Consider the following 17429-nt stretch of genomic DNA (forward strand, 5'->3'; position numbering starts at 1 on the left):
CTTGTGCCCTTTTTAAATTTTTCTTCTCTCACCTTAAAAATATGCCCTAGTTTTGAACTACCCTACATTTAGGAAAAAAAACCTTTGCTCGTCACCTTATCGATGCCTCTCATGATTTCATAAACCTTCGTAAGTTCACCCTACAACCTCCTACACTATCATGAAAAAGTGCCAGCCTATTTTTTTTTTATCTCAAACCCTCCATTCCTGACATCATTCTGGTAAATCTTTTCTGAATCGTCTCTAATTAAATAATACCCTTCCTATAACAGCTTATTCTTGTCATAGTGCTCTGGGATTCTTTTGCAGGACTATGCTTGACAGAAATTATACTTTGCACAGAGCAAAGCAAAAGCATCTTCCCACTGCCTGATGTGGCACAAGGCACGTCTCTGAAGTTCTCCAGTGTTTATTACCTTGCAAGTCTTTTTTTCGCCACTCCTATATGTGTTTCCACAGTGATAACACTGTTTCTCCAATGTAGCTGACAGTGTGGCCCAATTTTATCTAAACTTAACTGGGTGGAAGGTGTTACATGGGGTCAACCCTCCCGCTTAATTTAAAACCAGCAACACAGAAAAGATTTAACCTGTGCAGTAATCTATAAAAATTCGAGCGGTCAAGAACTATTTAAAGTAAAAATTAATAACTTTATTTCTTAAATGTATAACAGAGAATAATTAACTAACAACTATTTATAATTCCTTACTCTAACTTATCTGTTCTTCCCTTCTATAATACTAATCCGATAAACTCCCAATTAAGATTTACAAAACAAAACTTCTTCTCTCAAAACCAGGCAGCTTTCGGTTTTTCTATCTTCTTGTGTCTTGTCTCTTCTATCTATCTTAGGGATTCTGTGTTAGAGGTTACTGATCAGTAAAGGTACTTTTAAGAGAGCTATTTTTCAGGCAGTCTGTTTACATGCTGGGGCTTGACAGTTCGCCTCTCAACTGTTCAGTTTTTCCTGGGTCTCATACCCCAGAGCATTGGATTGTTATCATTGGCTTTTAAGATTGTCAATATACTCAATTCAAACTTGATTGGAATTTGGTATTTTTCGGGATAAAGTTTGAACTGATTGGCCTAATTCGAATCTGTTCTTTGTCGTTTCCAGGCAACCAGCTACTCCAGTAGCTGGAACACCTGTACTGGTGTCTTCTTGAGAACACTTAATGCTGTCACTGCTAGCTTTTAACTCTCTTAAAAGGTATAGTTCACCCACATCTTCATAACATCTCCTCCCCCTTAAGAAAAATGAACCATCATCTATTTTTTAAATACATTACCCTAGCATACAGAAAACTTTAACATAAGTTCACTGTAACTTCTTCCCAAATACCTGTGTAACATTAAATAAAGACAAATCTCATCTAAACACTATCAGTTAAATCCACAATAATGCATCTGAGATTACATTCTTCTGTCCTGCAACATGTGTGATTTTTTAAATTAAAAGTCCTTAACATAACATTCCAACAAAATATCTCTCATTCTTACCTTTAAAACGTTTTAAGAATGTAAATGGATTGTGGTCAGTGTACACAACTATCTCTGACACCTTGTTCATGAAATACACATTAAAATGTTGTAAGGTCGGTACCAAACTCAATAGATTCTTTTCGATTGTGGAGTGTTTCCTCTGGTGGATATTGATCTTCTTGGAAAAGTAACCATCTGGCAGTTCAATCCCATCCTCCTCTTCCGGTAAGAGAACAGCTCCAACTCCAATGTCACTAGCATCTATGGTGACTTTCAAAGGTTTTGAAAGGTTTGGTGTAGCTAAAACTGGTTTGGTGGTTAATATCAATTTCAAATGGTCGAATGCTTCCTGACATGGTTCTGTCTGCAGCAACTTTGTGTTCTTCTTCAGCAAATCAGTTAACAGTGCCACTACACTGCTGAAGTTTAAAACAAACTTCTGATTGAATCCGCTGAATCCTAAGAATTGAAGCACCTCTTTCTTTGAGGTTGGTCATGGAAATTCCTCTATGGCCTTCGTCTTTGCATTCCATTGGGTCAGCCTTCCATGACCGATATTATGTCCCAAGAACATCTCCTCTGCTTTCGCGAATTCAGTTTTATTTAGGTTTATCACTAGTTTTGCTTCTCAGAATTATTCAAAGAGCTGTACCATGTGATCTTTCCAGGACTTACTTAAAATCACTACATTGTCCAAATAAACTGGCCAGTTTGTTAACCCAGCCACAACTCTGTTCATGAGTCTTTGGAATGTGGCACGTGTGTTCTTCATTCCAAAGGGCATCACTTTAAACTGATATAGCCCATTTGTGGTTACAAACGCAGGAATTTGTTTCACCATCTCTGATAAAGGTGCCTGCCAGTAACCACACATTAAGTCTAACTTAGTGATGTAACTGGCTTGTCAGACTTTCTCGATACAGTCCTCCAATCTAGGAATTGGATATGAGTCCAATTTTGTAACTGTGTTGATCTTCCGATAAGGCACGCAGAATCTTTGAGTCCTGTCCAGTTTGTGAACTAAGGTCATTGGCAAATTCCAGTCGCTCTGGCTTGATTCAATGATGTCCTCATTGAGCATGGCCTTCACCACCATCTGGACCGGTCTGGCTTTGAAAGGATTAAGCTGATAGGTGTGTTTTGTCGGAGCAGTATCCCCTATGTCTGCTTCATGTGCAATAGCATTAATCCTTACTTATGTCCTTGTACTGTAGTAACAAGTCTTCCAACTCTGTTCTATGTTCCTGAGATACATAGCTTACTAACCAATCCTCCTACTCAAGGACTTTTTCATTTTTTAATCTATTTTGAGGGATCTCAAAATCCATATCATCTGGAAATTGATTCCTCACTCTGCGGGGCAGTAACGAACATCTGTTTCTCCATAACATAATATGGTTTCAACAGGTTCACATGACATACTCGATACCTTTTTTTAATTTGGCATCTTTACTAAATAGTTCACCTGAATCAACTCTACTCCATTTGATAGGGACCTAAACCTGGCTTTGAAGGGGTCTCCTATCACTGGTAACAGTACTAACACGTTATCCCCTCTGGGAAATCATCAGCGTCTCAGAGCTTTTATCTGCTACCAGTTTCATTCTATTACTGTGCCTTCTTTAGGTGCTGTTTAGCTAACTCACCTCCTCGATTTAATTTCTCCCTCACCTGCGATACATAATCTAAGTGTGAGATCTCTGACTTTGGTCCTGTCAATTTTTCTTTAATTAATTTTAAAGACCTCTCATTTCATGACCGAATATTAATTCAAAGGGAATAAACTGCCCTATTAGAGATTCGTTGGGGCATCTCTAATGGTAAACAATATGAATGGGTTACCTTTTATCTCAATCATTCGGGTAATCCTGACAGTATGCACTCAACACGGTCTTCAAGGTCTGATGTCACCTTTCTAAAGCTCCCTGGGATTCAGGCTGATATGCACTGGATTTAAGGTGCTGTATACCTAAGTTATCTATAACCTCTTTAAACAGCCCAGCAGTAAAAATTAACCCTTGCGTAGCCCATACCGTGTGAAGAAAGTCACTAACTCCTCTACCACCTTTTTTGCCTTGATACTCCATAATTAAATTGCCTCTGGTAGGCGTGTCCATTATGGTTAACCAGTACTGGTTCCCACTTTTATTTCTTGGGAGGGGATGCACATAATCAATTATAACCATGTGAAAGGATCTTCAAATGCAGGAATTGGCAGAAAGGTGCTGGTTTTCTTACTGCCTGTGGCTTGCCTACCATTTGGAATGTATGACATGTATGGCAAAAGTTAACCACATCCTTGTGCATTCCAGGCCAATAAAACGTTTTTGTACCCTTGCCTGAATCTTTCGTACCCCTATGTGACCACCTACAGTTCATGTGCTACCCATAACGCTTCCTGTCTGGCTGCTACCGGCAACACAATCTGGTGCACTACGGCCCATTTCTCTTCTGCACTAACCTGCCATGGTCTCCATTTCCGCCTTGGCATTCTATCTTTCAGATAATAACCGTCCGGAATATTCTCTGCCTCATTTTCAGAGTATGCATTCACATATATTTCTTTTATCATCTTGTCTTGCTGGTTTAGCTTCTTTTACCACATCTTTTCCCATAGCACCTTTCTTTAACGACCTGCACTGTCTCTTTACATGACCCACCTTCTAGCAGTGAAAGCACCTTTTCCCAGTGCCTTTCTGAAACCACTGGAACTGTAATTTTCTGTGTCCCACTCCATTACAGTGAAAACACCTGAGGCCTTTCACCTCCTGTTCACCCTCTTGGGCTTCTTTAACCTGTGGTAAAAATCTTACCAGTGCTGTATACTCTTGGTTTAGTAGTGTAGAATCTCCCCTTCTCCCAAACTCTATCCCTCGCAGGACGAAGTTCTGGTTGGAAGTTTGTCTTATGCACCAACTTGTATTCATCTGCAAATTCTGCTGTCCTTCTCACTTCCTGAACTTTCTGTTCCTCCATGTGAATTCTTATCATCTCTGGAAGTGAGTTTTTAAACTCCTCCAGCAGAATAATCTCTCTTCGAGCCTCAAAATTCTAAGCTATTTTCAAAGCACGTACCCGTTGATCAAAATGACTGTTTGTTTAATTCTTTCAAACTCAACATAAGTCTCTCCCTGGTTCCTCCTTTGTGTTTCTGAACCGCTGTCTATGTGCTTCTGCTACCAATTCATAAGCACTTAAAATAGCCTGTTTAACTTCTTCATAATCTCTTGACACCTCATCTGACAACGTGGCAAATACCTCACTAGCTCTGCCTACCAGTTTAGTCTGAAATAACATTACCCATAAATCCTCAGACCACTCCAACTGCCTAGCCAATTTTTTCAAATAAAATCAACATCTTTCTCATCAAAATGTGGCAGAGCTTTGACATATATATCACTACCTACTCTTTTAATCTCCAACCTGTTAACTTGACTTTGCTGACAAAGTCTCAACTTCTCAAGTTCAAATTGTCTCTCTTTTTGTCTCTCCTTTTCTTTTCTCTCTCTTTGCTCAGCTAAGAACCTTCTCTCCTTCTTTTTCTCCTCTCTCTCTTTCTCTTTTTCTCTCCCTTTCTTTATCTTCTAACTCCATTTTCCTCAATTGTAATTTAAGGTTTTCTACCTCCACTGCACATTTTTGTTTCTCAGATACACCTAAGTATTTGAGTAATTCTCTTCCAATTTCAGCTTTACTTTTGTCCTTGGATAAACCCAAATCTAACTTATTTGCTAATTCTAAAAGTACAGCCTTTTTCTTTCCTTCTAAACTTTCTTGGCAAATTTGAGAATCGTCTTAAAATCCCAGAACCTCTTTAGCCGTTTTAAGAGCCATTTCTCTCACTTTTAATTTAGTGAACCACAAGTCACCAAAATTAAACAAATTGTCTCACCTACATTTTTTTTTTAAAAGGTCGAGGACACTAACCTGCAAGTGTTTAGATCTGCTGGGATTTTTCATATCCCCAAATCTATTCAAATCTGGCTAAACCAGTTCAAATCCCGGACCTGAGCCCCCATGTTAACGACATGGTGTAAACTGTCCTACTTAATTTAAAACCAGCAACACAGAAAAGATTTAACCCGTGCAGTAATCTATAAAAATTCGAGTGGCCAAGAGCTATTTGCAGTGAAAATAAACAACTTTATTTCTTAAAGCATAACAAAGAATAATTAACTAACAATTATTTATAATTCCTTACTCTAACCTACTTGTTACCTTCTATACTAGTCTGATAAAACTCCCAATTAAGATTTACAAAACAAAACTTCCTATCTCAAAACCAGGCAACTGTCAGTTCTTCTACATGGATCATGCTGTGTCGTCTTTTCTTGGGGATTCTGTGTCACAGGTTACTGTTCGATAAAAGTACTTTTAAGAGAGCTATTTTTCAGGCAGTCTGTTTACATGCTGGGGCTTGGCAGTTCTCTCAACTGTTCAATTTTTCCCCAGACTCTTATCCCAGAGCATCAGATTGTGTCATTGGCTTTTAAGATTGAATTGAGTATGTTGTCAATATACTCAATTCAAACTTGATTGGAATTTGGTTTTTTTTGGGGTATAATTTGAACTGATTGGCCTAATTCGAATCTGTGTTTTGTCGTTTCCAGGCAACCAGCTACTCCACTAGCTGGAGCACGTGTTACATTGTGTCTTATTGAGAACACTTGATGTCACTGTTAGCTTTTAATTCTCTTAAAATGTATAGTTCACCCACATCTTCACAATAAAAGTGGGAGCTAAATTAAGGGGCAGAATCTTATCTCGTCATCCTGTTGTCTTAGGTTGTCAATATTCTGAGCAGTAACTAAGTTGAGCAAGCAACGAAGATGCCTGCAGCAGCTTGAGTCCCGATCACGTGGCATTTAAGTTGGATGCCTGCATGTGAGAGCATTGTTGCCATTACTCTATCATGACAAAACTGTCAAGAGGGGATCGTGGGCTGTGGAAGCTAAGTCATTGAGTAAATTTGAGAGAGATTGATGGATTTCTAGTTACTAATGACATCAAGAGATATGGGAATATGGTGCTGAGGTGGCTGATCAGTAATGACTGAGAATGGCAGAACAAGCACAAGTGGCTGAATAGCTTACTCTTACGTTCCTAATAGTATCTCAATGAAAGTTTGAAAACCTGAGTTTTACTCTGGAAAAAAGGCACCATATAGCACAGTGTTCTAGAATCAAATCCATAATTATGATGAGCACTGCTTGCATGATTTGTCTTTTTGGAAATCCAATTTGAAGATGCTGTGAATCAAGTTCGAATCAGTCTTGACATATATTCTCAGTGCTTTGAGCTTCTTTACAGTGTTGCCTTGTAGCATGGAGATCAAGCAGCATTGTACAGGGCTATCAAAGTGCAGGGACAGACATCTTGGACGCAGTCTTCTGTTTGTCCACAGCTGGTGGTGTTTATAGAAATGTATTTGAACAGTTACATCATAACTTGTGATTTATCATTTTAGCCCAGGCCTTTAAAAAATTTAGTACATTTTTAGAACTCACAGGCCTTCTTCGATTATACAATAAACTTGTAGAAAATAGCATGCATGTTGAAAATATATGTTGAAGACAATAATCTTTTCAAAATTTGTAAGATGGTAGTATGTTGATTTTAGAGCTTCTGGGATATGGTCCTTTGTCTCTTTGTATTGTGGTCAGTATGATTCCACTTTAAAGTCTTTGACCTCAGAATTATGCAGCATGAAGATTAGATTAGATTCCCTACAGTGTGGAAATAGGCCCTTTGGCCCAACCAGTCCACACCGACCCTTCAAAGAGTAACCCACCCAGACCCATTTCCCTCTGACGAATGCACCTAACACTATGGGGCAATTTAGTATGGCCAATTCATCTTTGGACTGTGGGAGGAAACCGGAACACCGGGAGGAAACCCACGCAGCCACGGGGAGAATGTGCAAACTCCACACAGTCGCCTGAGGCTGAAATCGCACCTAGGACCCTGGTGCTGAGAGGCAGCAGTACTAACCACTGAGGCACCGTGCCACCCAATGCTTAACATGTTTCAGGTATTCCGTAGCCCAGTGTTTTAATGAAGGTATGAAACCATTTTAAATCAAACTTTTAACATGTATAGTGAAACAACAGACCAAGAAACTTGACACACATACATCACCTACTCCAGTACTAATCTCTGCACAGTGTCCATTACTGAGGAAGGGACAATGGAAATTTGGGCGAAGATTTGTAGCTGGGATGCTCGTTGAGAATTCCCAGCTCGGCGAACAGGACAATGAAAATGTGTTTCACTGTTTTCCAAATAGGGGTGCAAGACATGACATTGTTTTCATGGATGGACAGAAGGAGAAGATGCCAGTCCCAGTGAAATAAGGCAAACTGCCCTAACTTAAATTTAAAATAATTCAATAACATTTGTTAATAACTTCTAAAAACTGAAAGTTACTTAAACTGGAGATTACTTCTTTATACTCTCTCATAAGAATAGGTCTCACCCTTAAGTTATGGTGCAATGAATTGGAGACTGGCTGGGAAGATTGACTAACCTTAGATACATCCAGAGTCAGGTAATTAGCAGTTAGCTATAGGACCAAGCAAAGCAATGTCCTTCCAACATTTAGATGTAATTTTCTAGCATGTATTAGGAATAGAAACTTTTTTTTTTAAAGCCTCACCTGCACATCATGACATTGAATACAATTGTTGCCTTCTTACCATTCCATCAGTTGAAAACTGACTCTGAGGTGGAGTAAAGGATCTTGTAGGTCTATTTAGCTCGAGATTCCATAATATAACTATTCAGTAGAAATTTTTCAAAATTAATCCTGTTTTTAGTCCTAATTTTTTTATTTCTTTGCTTGATTGCAGAACATCAACAGGGTAGTGTTCGTTGGAAACTTCCTGAGAATCAATATGGTCTCCATGAAATTACTGGCTTATGCTATGGATTATTGGTCCAATGGGCAATTGAAAGCCTTATTCTTGGAACATGAAGTGAGTGTCAGCTTTTATTGTAGAAACGGCTTCAGTTTAGCTGAATTGATTAAAGCCAGAGCAAGATTTGAATGTACAGAATTTAACCATCTAATTGAATTCATTCAACCAAGTTGTAGACAATCAACATGGATTAATGAAGGTGCATTATCCTACTTCTAGGCCAGAAGATCCAGATTCAAGTTCTATCTACCAAGGGAGTGTATCATCATATGTTCAAGCAGTTTGTTTTTGTAAAGAAACTAAGACCATGAAATCTCATACCACGGAGGACACCTAGTGTAAATCTATTAACTTAGGCTATAGTTACTCAATTGGGCTCGGATGGCACAGTGGTATTGTCTATGTGAGCCAGGTACTTAGGCTCAAAACCCAACTGCTGTGTGTAATAATATTTCTGGACAGGTTAAATAAAAAATACCTAGGATCTGTCAATTTGCTAGAGTGGAGTTGCATTTATCAAATATGCAAATGAATTGAGTACTATTGTTGAAGAAGGACAAGTGCAGCAAGGTCATTGTTATTATCTTAAAAAGATATTCTTTCCCAGCATATGTGTGTCATTGGTTAGACTGCCATTTATTGCCCACCCCAGTACTGTTTGATAAGTGGTGAGCCAACATCTTGAGCCATTGCAGTCCATGTGTTTGGTGTACGAACACCCACAAGCACTGCTAGGAAAGAGGTTCCAGGGTTTTGTCTCAGCAACAGTGAAGGATCAATGAGATCATTCCAAGTTAGGAAGTTATGACTTGAAGGGATTTTGCAGGTGGAGGTTATTGTAATTGGCCAGTTCTCTGTAATGTCATGGTGCCATGCTATTGCACCAGTAGATGGAGCCATAAGTATAATGTGTGACAAAGTGGGATCTGTGGAAAGCCGCATAAAATTACAAATCCCCTTCTACCAGACTCTAAACAGTAAACCAGATTCTGGATTAGTGGTGCTCTGTTTGTTATTTCTAGAAAACTAACATAAGTGACTTTGCACAACCAAGATGCCTAAATGCTGATTGTCTGAATGAAAACAAAATGTACAAAAGCAAAGACCCATATGTTGAAGTAACTGGTGAACTTGGTGAAAGTAGCTCATTATGTTGATGAAAATGTTGGAAACTCTGAGAAAGCTGAAAAGCTAAAAGTGGATATATGAATATGAGGAAGGAGGAAAAAGATGCTTTTGGAAATTGAAGATTGAATTGTCTACGTACAGGCATATGGAAGAGGAACAGGAATTTTCCACTTAACAACTAGACCCTGCTCCACCATTCAACAAGATAACGACTGAAATGATTACTCCACATTTCTGCCTTCTCATGATAACCTTTCACCTCCTTGCTTATCAAGAATGTATTCACTCTTGCTACTGCTTTTTGAGGAGGGGTTCAAAGACTTTCGATTCTGGAAAAAAAATTCCTAAATAGATGACCTTTTTTAAAACCCTTAGTTCTAGATTCATCCACAGGAGGAAACATCCTTTCCACGTGTATCTTGTCTAAGTCCCTCAGGATCCTGCTTGTTTTAATTAAGTTTCTTCTTGATCTCCTAAACTCCCACGATTTTAAAGTGTGGCATATCCAATCTTTCCTCCTAAAATAACCTGCCTATTCCAGGTGATATACTCTAGTGAGTTTTCTCCAGTATCTCTCAATGCGTTTATATTCTTCCCTCTATCCCCAGAGTCAACCTAATGAGTGTTCTCTGGACTGCCTCCAATCCCTAGCCACATCTAGGATTCTGCGAACTGTTTTGATCCCCTGATCGAAGAAAAGTATCCTAATTGTGGTTAACTACTGGGATTGGAGGTAGTCCAGAGTGTGTTCATTAGGTTGATCCTGAATATGAGAGTTTGAGTAGTTGAACCTGTATTCCTTGGAGTTTAGAACAGTAATGGAACGATATTATTGAATCATAAAATATTCTTTAGGAGCTTGACAGTATAGATATAGCAAAATTGTTTCCATTATGTGTGCGTGTCTAGCACCAGAGGGCATAATCTCAGAGTAAGGCATCGCCCATTTAAGACATGAGGAACTTGCTTTGTGAAAGTCATGAAACTGTGGAATTCTTTCCCACAGAGGAATGTCGAAACTGGGTCATTAAGTATATTTGAGACTGAGAGAGACAGACTTTTAATATATAAGTGAATCAAGGGTTACAAGACAAAGGCGCGAAAGTGGAATTGTGGATTGTCGGATCACCCATGGACTCATTGGAACAGACTTGATTGGCCGAATGACTTTGTTCTGATGCTACTACTTGCATTAAAGTCACTATTTTACCAAACCACCTCCTTACATTTCTTCTTGTGATGTACCCACTAACCATGCACATGCAGGTCCGGGCTGAAATATTATAAAAGTTTCTATTGGATGTTGGAAATAATCTAGGGTAGAGAGCTAGCTAAACACACCAATGATAGTACCACTAGGTGTAGGATCTGGTTACTGTGCCCAGGATGATATATTGGGCTATCTGGATTTCCAAGGTGAGATTCCTCTTCCTATCTATCATATTGTCAGCAGTAAGCCCTACAAGGTCCAACGGTAGCCCCAGCACCAGCAATCCTTCTCTCACTCATTTCACACCGTCAACGGGCAAAGTAGCCTTGCAAATGGTCACATCCCACAGACTGCAAGCTTGTTGGGAAATTCTCTTTCTGTTTTCTGTCTATTTAACAGGTTTTGGCTCAGTGCTCTTTAATGGAAAGCAGTAATGCAACCAAAAAAAACAGTTACACAGATTAACTCCTGTATATGCCATAGATATATTTAATATGTTTGCAGATCTATTTATATAGATTTTGAATATGAATGCAATATTGCCAAAATTGTTTCCTACTTAATCTAAATAAACTCTGTTGAAGTACAAATCACACCATGTGGTGAAATATAGGATTATTGGAATTCTTCTCACCCAACAGATTGAGAGCATGTGACAACCTCTACTAGTTTCACAGAACTGAAAAGGACAGAAGCCCACAAAGGCATTCAGTATGTAATTGCTTGTTGGTGGAATAGTAAAGTGTGTTTCTGACATAAGGAGAGTATCAAAATTATTTTCAAATAGGAAGGGAAGGAGGGAAAAAAAGGGCAATATTAAAAATTATTTCAGTACTTTTAATCTCACTGGTTGAGGTATGTTATATCTATGCTGTCTAAAGTTATTCCACTGTAATTTGTTTTATTGAATAATTGTGCCTTTAAAATATAATTCGAGGAGAAGCCACTGACAGTCCAATCAAATCTGTTCCTCTTCATCTTTAGGGTTATTTTGGAGCTGTTGGTGCATTGCTGGAATTACTCAAGATGACAGATGCATCCTGAGTTGCTGAGTCGGACACAGGAGTTGACAAAGAGGACATGTATTTTTAAAAGCTACTATCCAGAAATTAGTGCCAGAATGGAACTTGTCTAACGAAACAATTAACTATTTAGTTTTCATATCAGGTTAAGTATAAATTGCTTGCTTTACAGCAGCTACTGTTGTACTGCACTGAAACTCATTTCGAAGGGAAGTTGAGTAATCTATTGTATGTACTGTATATATTTTAAACAATGTGCAAAATAGCCAAAACCAACTGGTTTATTGTATTAATATTTGGAGATAATTTCTGTATAAATGTGAACCGTTCTTAATTTTCTCTCCTGGGAAGTACTTGCCTTGTGAATGATCATACTGTAATGATTTAAGTATTATTTATAAATCACCTGGGAATTGTTTTGCCATTTTTCATTTGAAACTACAAAGCTGAAGATGAACCTGTTATTTGTGTAGTGTTGATTTTGTTGCCTTTGTAAAACTGTCCTGCATATTTATAAAAAAAAAATGACCTTTCTTTGAAAATGCACAAGTAGTGACCATGGCAGATGTGCTGATCAGACATTCAACTTGAAAGCCTATGCTTTCTTGATGTTCTAATATCTTTTAGATGTAAGTGCTTATCCAGTCGCAACAAGAAGCTTTTTCATGTAAACACTGTCTTGGCCACACAAGTGAAGGTACCTTTCCACTAATGTGGAAATTTTGGATAATTTGTTCTTCTATTTTTAAGAAAAGCCACTACTTAAGAACTACTGTGTGATGGAAAATCCATCAAACTACACAAAGCTTTATACTGTGGCAGTTCATTGTCTGATCTTTCAAAACTGTATTTAAAAAGAACTGCTGTCATTGTACCGTGCATTTTGAGATAGGTGCCTCAAGTTAATACTAAATATCTGAAGTGTGCAGTATAATGACTGAATATAACCACAAAAATAGGAAAACCTAATGTAGGTGTTTGTGGTTTAAGAATTGGCTTTCTCATGGAATATATTTCACATTCCATTGATATCATGATATTTCTGACATATTGACTTCAGTTTTGAGGACCTTTTTTTAAAAAAAAAATTGATTGCATGAGATGTCCTTCTTTCTGAATTTCATGATGGCAGGAGTTGATTGACTCTAATATTGTAATGAATTTTAATTGGAATGGTCTACCCCTTCCTCTGCATAACAGATTTTAACTAAACTCTTCACTTTTCGATTTGTGTACATTGATCTATTGTTTAACTGCAATCTTGAGCTATAAATGCTATTGTAACTAGTCATTCTATCTACATTTTATTCTGTTTTACATGTATATCTGAAGAAAAGACTGACTAAGAACACTGTAAATCAGCGTTGTCACATTTTTATAGCAAATTATAAAGATTTGCTATGTGTCTGTGGCTAGGAGCCAAGGTTGTATGCAGTTCATTCTCTGGATGTGTTCTTTCTGCTTTTGCCTCCCAGATATATCACCAGTCCAATCTGCAAATTTATCTTGGCTAGATGCCTTTAGCAATCAACTCCATCTAGTTCTAGTACAGAGGGAGTATGCACTCCACATCTGACGCAGAGGGATGTGTGCTCCACCCTAATTTGGTCATTCATGGAGACTGGTTTCACATGTTTTTCAGTGAACTAATTCAGTACACCATCAGCATTTACCTTATTGAACACAAAAGAGTGAGCACCCCAAGAAGAGCTGAAATATATAAGGTTACTGATTTATCGTTTCTTTTATTTGTGAAAAGTCACAGTTGGTTATTGAGCATTGAAGAATGCCATTCGATCCATGTTTCAATGAATATATATTGCCTATCCCTAGTTGCCCTATTGGAGGTAGTGATAAGCCTACTTCTGCAGGCTCAGTGGGTGGAGATAGGTCCACAGTGCTGTTAAGTAGGAATTTTGATCCTGTAACTATGAAAAGATGACAATATATTCCCAGTTGGGTTGAAGTGGAATTTGAAAGTGATGGCATTCTGTGCTTGTTCTACGCATTGAGGTTTTAGGTTGGAAGCATTAAGTTGCTGCATACAACTTGTAGATGGTACATGGGAGTGCCACACTGCATCACTGCTGGTGGGAGTGAAGTTTAAAGTGTTGGTGGGGTGCCAATCAGCTTGGTAGTTTAGCTTTGGATGATTTCAAAATTCTTGGGTGTTGGAAGGCATTCATCCAGGCAAATCGAACGTATTCTGTCACATTCCTGATTTGTGCCTTTAGATGGTGCAGACATTTTAGGGAGTCAGGAGGTGAGTTAGTTGCTGTAGAAGTCCTCTTGCAACTACAGTATTTGCATATCTGGCCTATTTCACTTTCTGGTCAATGGTTAAGCCCTCAGGATATTGATGGGGGGGTTTGGTGATGGTAATTGTCAAATTGGCATTGCATGCATGCAGGCATGGGCTGCTTCATTATCTGAGAAGCTGAAAGCGAAACTGAACATTGCAGTCATCAGCTGACAAAATCTGAAATGATAACACTAATTGAAATACTTTAATGGTATGTGATATTGGTTCTTAGCCTGTTATATGTCGTTCTTAGTCTATTTTAATCTGTAAAATTGAGTTGTAAACTGTTTTAATCCAATTGGGACAGTCGACAAAATTTACATCTTAAAATAAAGACTTGAAGTATGTCTGATTTCACATGGTATTTTATTTTGCTTGAAATTCAGTTTATTATAGACCTCACAAGTTATTCAGACACTGGAATAGATTTTGGGAGATTGTTGATTCATTATCAACATGGCACGTTGTGTAACTGATGACAGTTTGTGTGTTGAAATACATTAATAGATGAATGATAACTGAAAGGATACAATGACCAACATGTTGCACTAAAAAAGATTTACTGACTAAAATAGTTTGAGCATTCTTGTGGCAACCCTTTGCAACTAGCTACTTAATCATAAAAATAACATTATTGAATTTCCACAGATTGGCCAAGAATCCTCTGATATTTGTGGGAGCAGGGGTCGGCCATTTAGCCTCACAAGGCCTATTATTCACTCTGGTCCATAAGACCATAAGACATAGGAGTGGAAGTAAGGCCATTCGGCCCATCGAGTCCACTCCGCCATTCAATCATGGCTGATGCGCATTTCAGCTCCACTTACCAGCGTTCTCCCCGTAGCCCTTAATTCCTCTAGACAACAAGAATCTATCAATCTCGGCCTTGAAGACATTTAGCGTCCCGGCTTCCACTGCACTCCGTGGCAATGAATTCCACAGGCCCACCACTCTCTGGCTGAAGAAATGTCTCCGCATTTCTGTTCTGAAATGACCCCCTCTAATTCTAAGGCTGTGTCCACGGGTCCTAGTCTCCTCGTCTAACGGAAACAATTTCCTAGCATCCACCTTTTCCAAGCCATGTATTATTTTGTACGTCTCTATTAAGTCTCCCCTTAATCTTCTAAACTCCAACGAATACAATCCCAGTATCCTCAGCCGTTCCTCATATGTTAGACCTGTCATTCCAGGGATCATCCGTGTGAATCTCTGCTGGACACGTTCCAGTGCCAGTATGTCCATCCTGAGTTGTGGGGACCAAAACTGGACACAGTACTCCAAATGGGGCCTAACCAGCGCTTTATAAAGTCTTAGTAGTACATCTCTGCTTTTATATTCCAACCCTCTTGAGATAAGAGACAACATTGCATTCGCTTTCTTAATCACGGACTCAACCTGCATGTTTACCTTTAGAGAATCCTTGACTAGCACTCCCAGATCCCTTTGTGCTTTGGCTTTATTAATTTTCTCACCATTTAGAAAGTAGTCTATGCTTTTATTCTTTTTGCCAAAGTGCAAGACCTCGCACTTGCTCACGTTAAATTCCATCAGCCATTTCCTGGACCACTCTCCCAACCTGTCTAGATCCTTCTGTAGCCTCCCCACTTCCTCAGTACTACCTGCCTGTCCACCTAACTTCGTATCATCGGCAAACTTCGCTAGAATGCCCCCGGTTCCCTCATCCAAATTATTAATATATAATGCGAACAGCTGTGGCCCCAGCACCGAACCCTGCGGGACACCGCTCGTCACCGGCTGCCATTCTGAAAAAGAACTTTTTATCCCAACTCTCTGCCTTCTGTTAGACAGCCAATCCTCAATCCATCCCAGCAGCTCACCTCGAACACCATGGACCCTCACCTTGCTCAGCAGCCTCCCGTGTGGCACCTTATCAAAGGCCTTTTGAAAGTCTAGATAGACCACATCCACTGGGTTTCCCTGGTCTAACCTACTTGTTACCTCTTCAAAAAATTCCAACAGGTTTGTCAGGCATGACCTCCCTTTACTAAATCCATGTTAACTTGTTCTAATCAGACTCTGCTCTTCCAAGAATTTAGAAACCTCATCCTTAATGATGGATTCTAGAATTTTACCAACAACCGAGGTTAAGCTGATTGGCCTATAATTTTCCATCTTTTGCCTTGATCCTTTCTTGAACAAGGGGGTTACAACAGCCATCTTCCAATCATCCGGGACCTTTCCTGATTCCAGTGACTCTTGAAAGATCTCAACCAATGCCTCTGCTATTTCCTCAGCCACCTCTCTCAGAACTCTAGGGTGTATCCCATCGGGGCCAGGAGATTTATCAATTTTAAGACTTTTTAACTTTTCTAGCACTATCTCTTTCGTAATGGCAACCATACTCAACTCAGCCCCGTGACACCCTTTAATTTTTGGGATATTACTCATGTTTTCCACTGTGAAAACTGACGCAAAGTACTTGTTAAGTTCTCCTGCTATTTCCTTATCTCCCATCACTAGGCTTCCTGCATCAGTTTGAAGTGGCCCAATGTCTACTTTTGCCTGTCGTTTGTTTCTTATGTACTGAAGAAACTTTTACTATTATTTCTAATATTACTGGCTAGCCTACCTTCATATTTGATCCTCTCATTTCTTATTACACTCTTTGTTATCCTCTGTTTGCTTTTGTATCCTTCCCAATCTTCTGATTTCCCACTGTTCTTAGCCACTTTATAGGATCTCTCTTTTTCTTTAATACATTTCCTGACTTCCTTTGTCAGCCAAGGTTGTCTAATCCCTCCCCGGTTAATCTTTCTTTTCTTGGGAATGAACCTCTGTACAGTGTCCTCAATTATACCTACAAACTCCTGCCATTTTTGCTCTACTATCTTCCTGGTTAGCCTCTGCTTCCAGTCTATTTTAGTCAGTTCCTCTCTCATGCCCTCATAATTACCTTTATTCAACTGTAACACCATTACATCCGATTTTGCCTTCTCCCTTTCAAACTCCAGACTGAACTCTACCATATTATGGTCGCTACTTCCTAAGGGTTCCCTTACTTTAAGATCTTTTATAGAGTCTGGTTCATTGCAAAGCACTAGGTCCAGAATAGCCTGCTCTCTTGTGGGCTCCATGACAAGCTGTTCCAAAAAGCCATCCTGTAAGCATTCCATGAATTCCCTTTCTTTAGATCCACTAGCAGCATTATTTACCCAGTCCACCTGCATATTGAAGTCTCCCATGATCAATGTAACCTTGCCTTTCTGACATGCCTTCTCTATTTCCCGGTACATGTTGCGTCCCTGGTCCTGACCACTGTTAGGAAGTCTATACACAACTCCAATTATGTTTTTTTTGCCTTTGTGGTTCCTCAATTCCACCCACACAGACTCCACATCATCCGACGC

At 39.1% G+C, this 17429-nt stretch overlaps 1 protein-coding gene across 4 annotated transcripts in view; it reads left to right on the forward strand.

The window, feature by feature from the left end:
- Positions 1-14408, forward strand: part of LOC122561380 (pantothenate kinase 1) — a 79314-nt gene extending 64906 nt beyond the window's left edge. For 3 of the 4 annotated variants that reach the window (XM_087999028.1, XM_087999031.1, XM_087999029.1), the window contains exons 6-7: positions 8331-8456; positions 11722-14408. In XM_087999028.1, the coding sequence (XP_087855154.1) occupies positions 8331-8456; positions 11722-11781 (186 nt within the window). In that variant the 3' untranslated portion in view covers positions 11782-14408. The remainder of the gene's footprint in view (positions 1-8330; positions 8457-11721) is intronic. The other variant, XM_087999030.1, reaches the window with a different exon arrangement.
- The last annotated feature ends 3021 nt before the right edge of the window (positions 14409-17429 follow it).

Source organism: Chiloscyllium plagiosum, unplaced genomic scaffold, assembly GCF_037043375.1.
Source record: "Chiloscyllium plagiosum isolate Xiang-an unplaced genomic scaffold, Cpla_swu_hap1 HiC_scaffold_22, whole genome shotgun sequence".
Lineage (NCBI taxonomy): Eukaryota > Metazoa > Chordata > Chondrichthyes > Orectolobiformes > Hemiscylliidae > Chiloscyllium > Chiloscyllium plagiosum.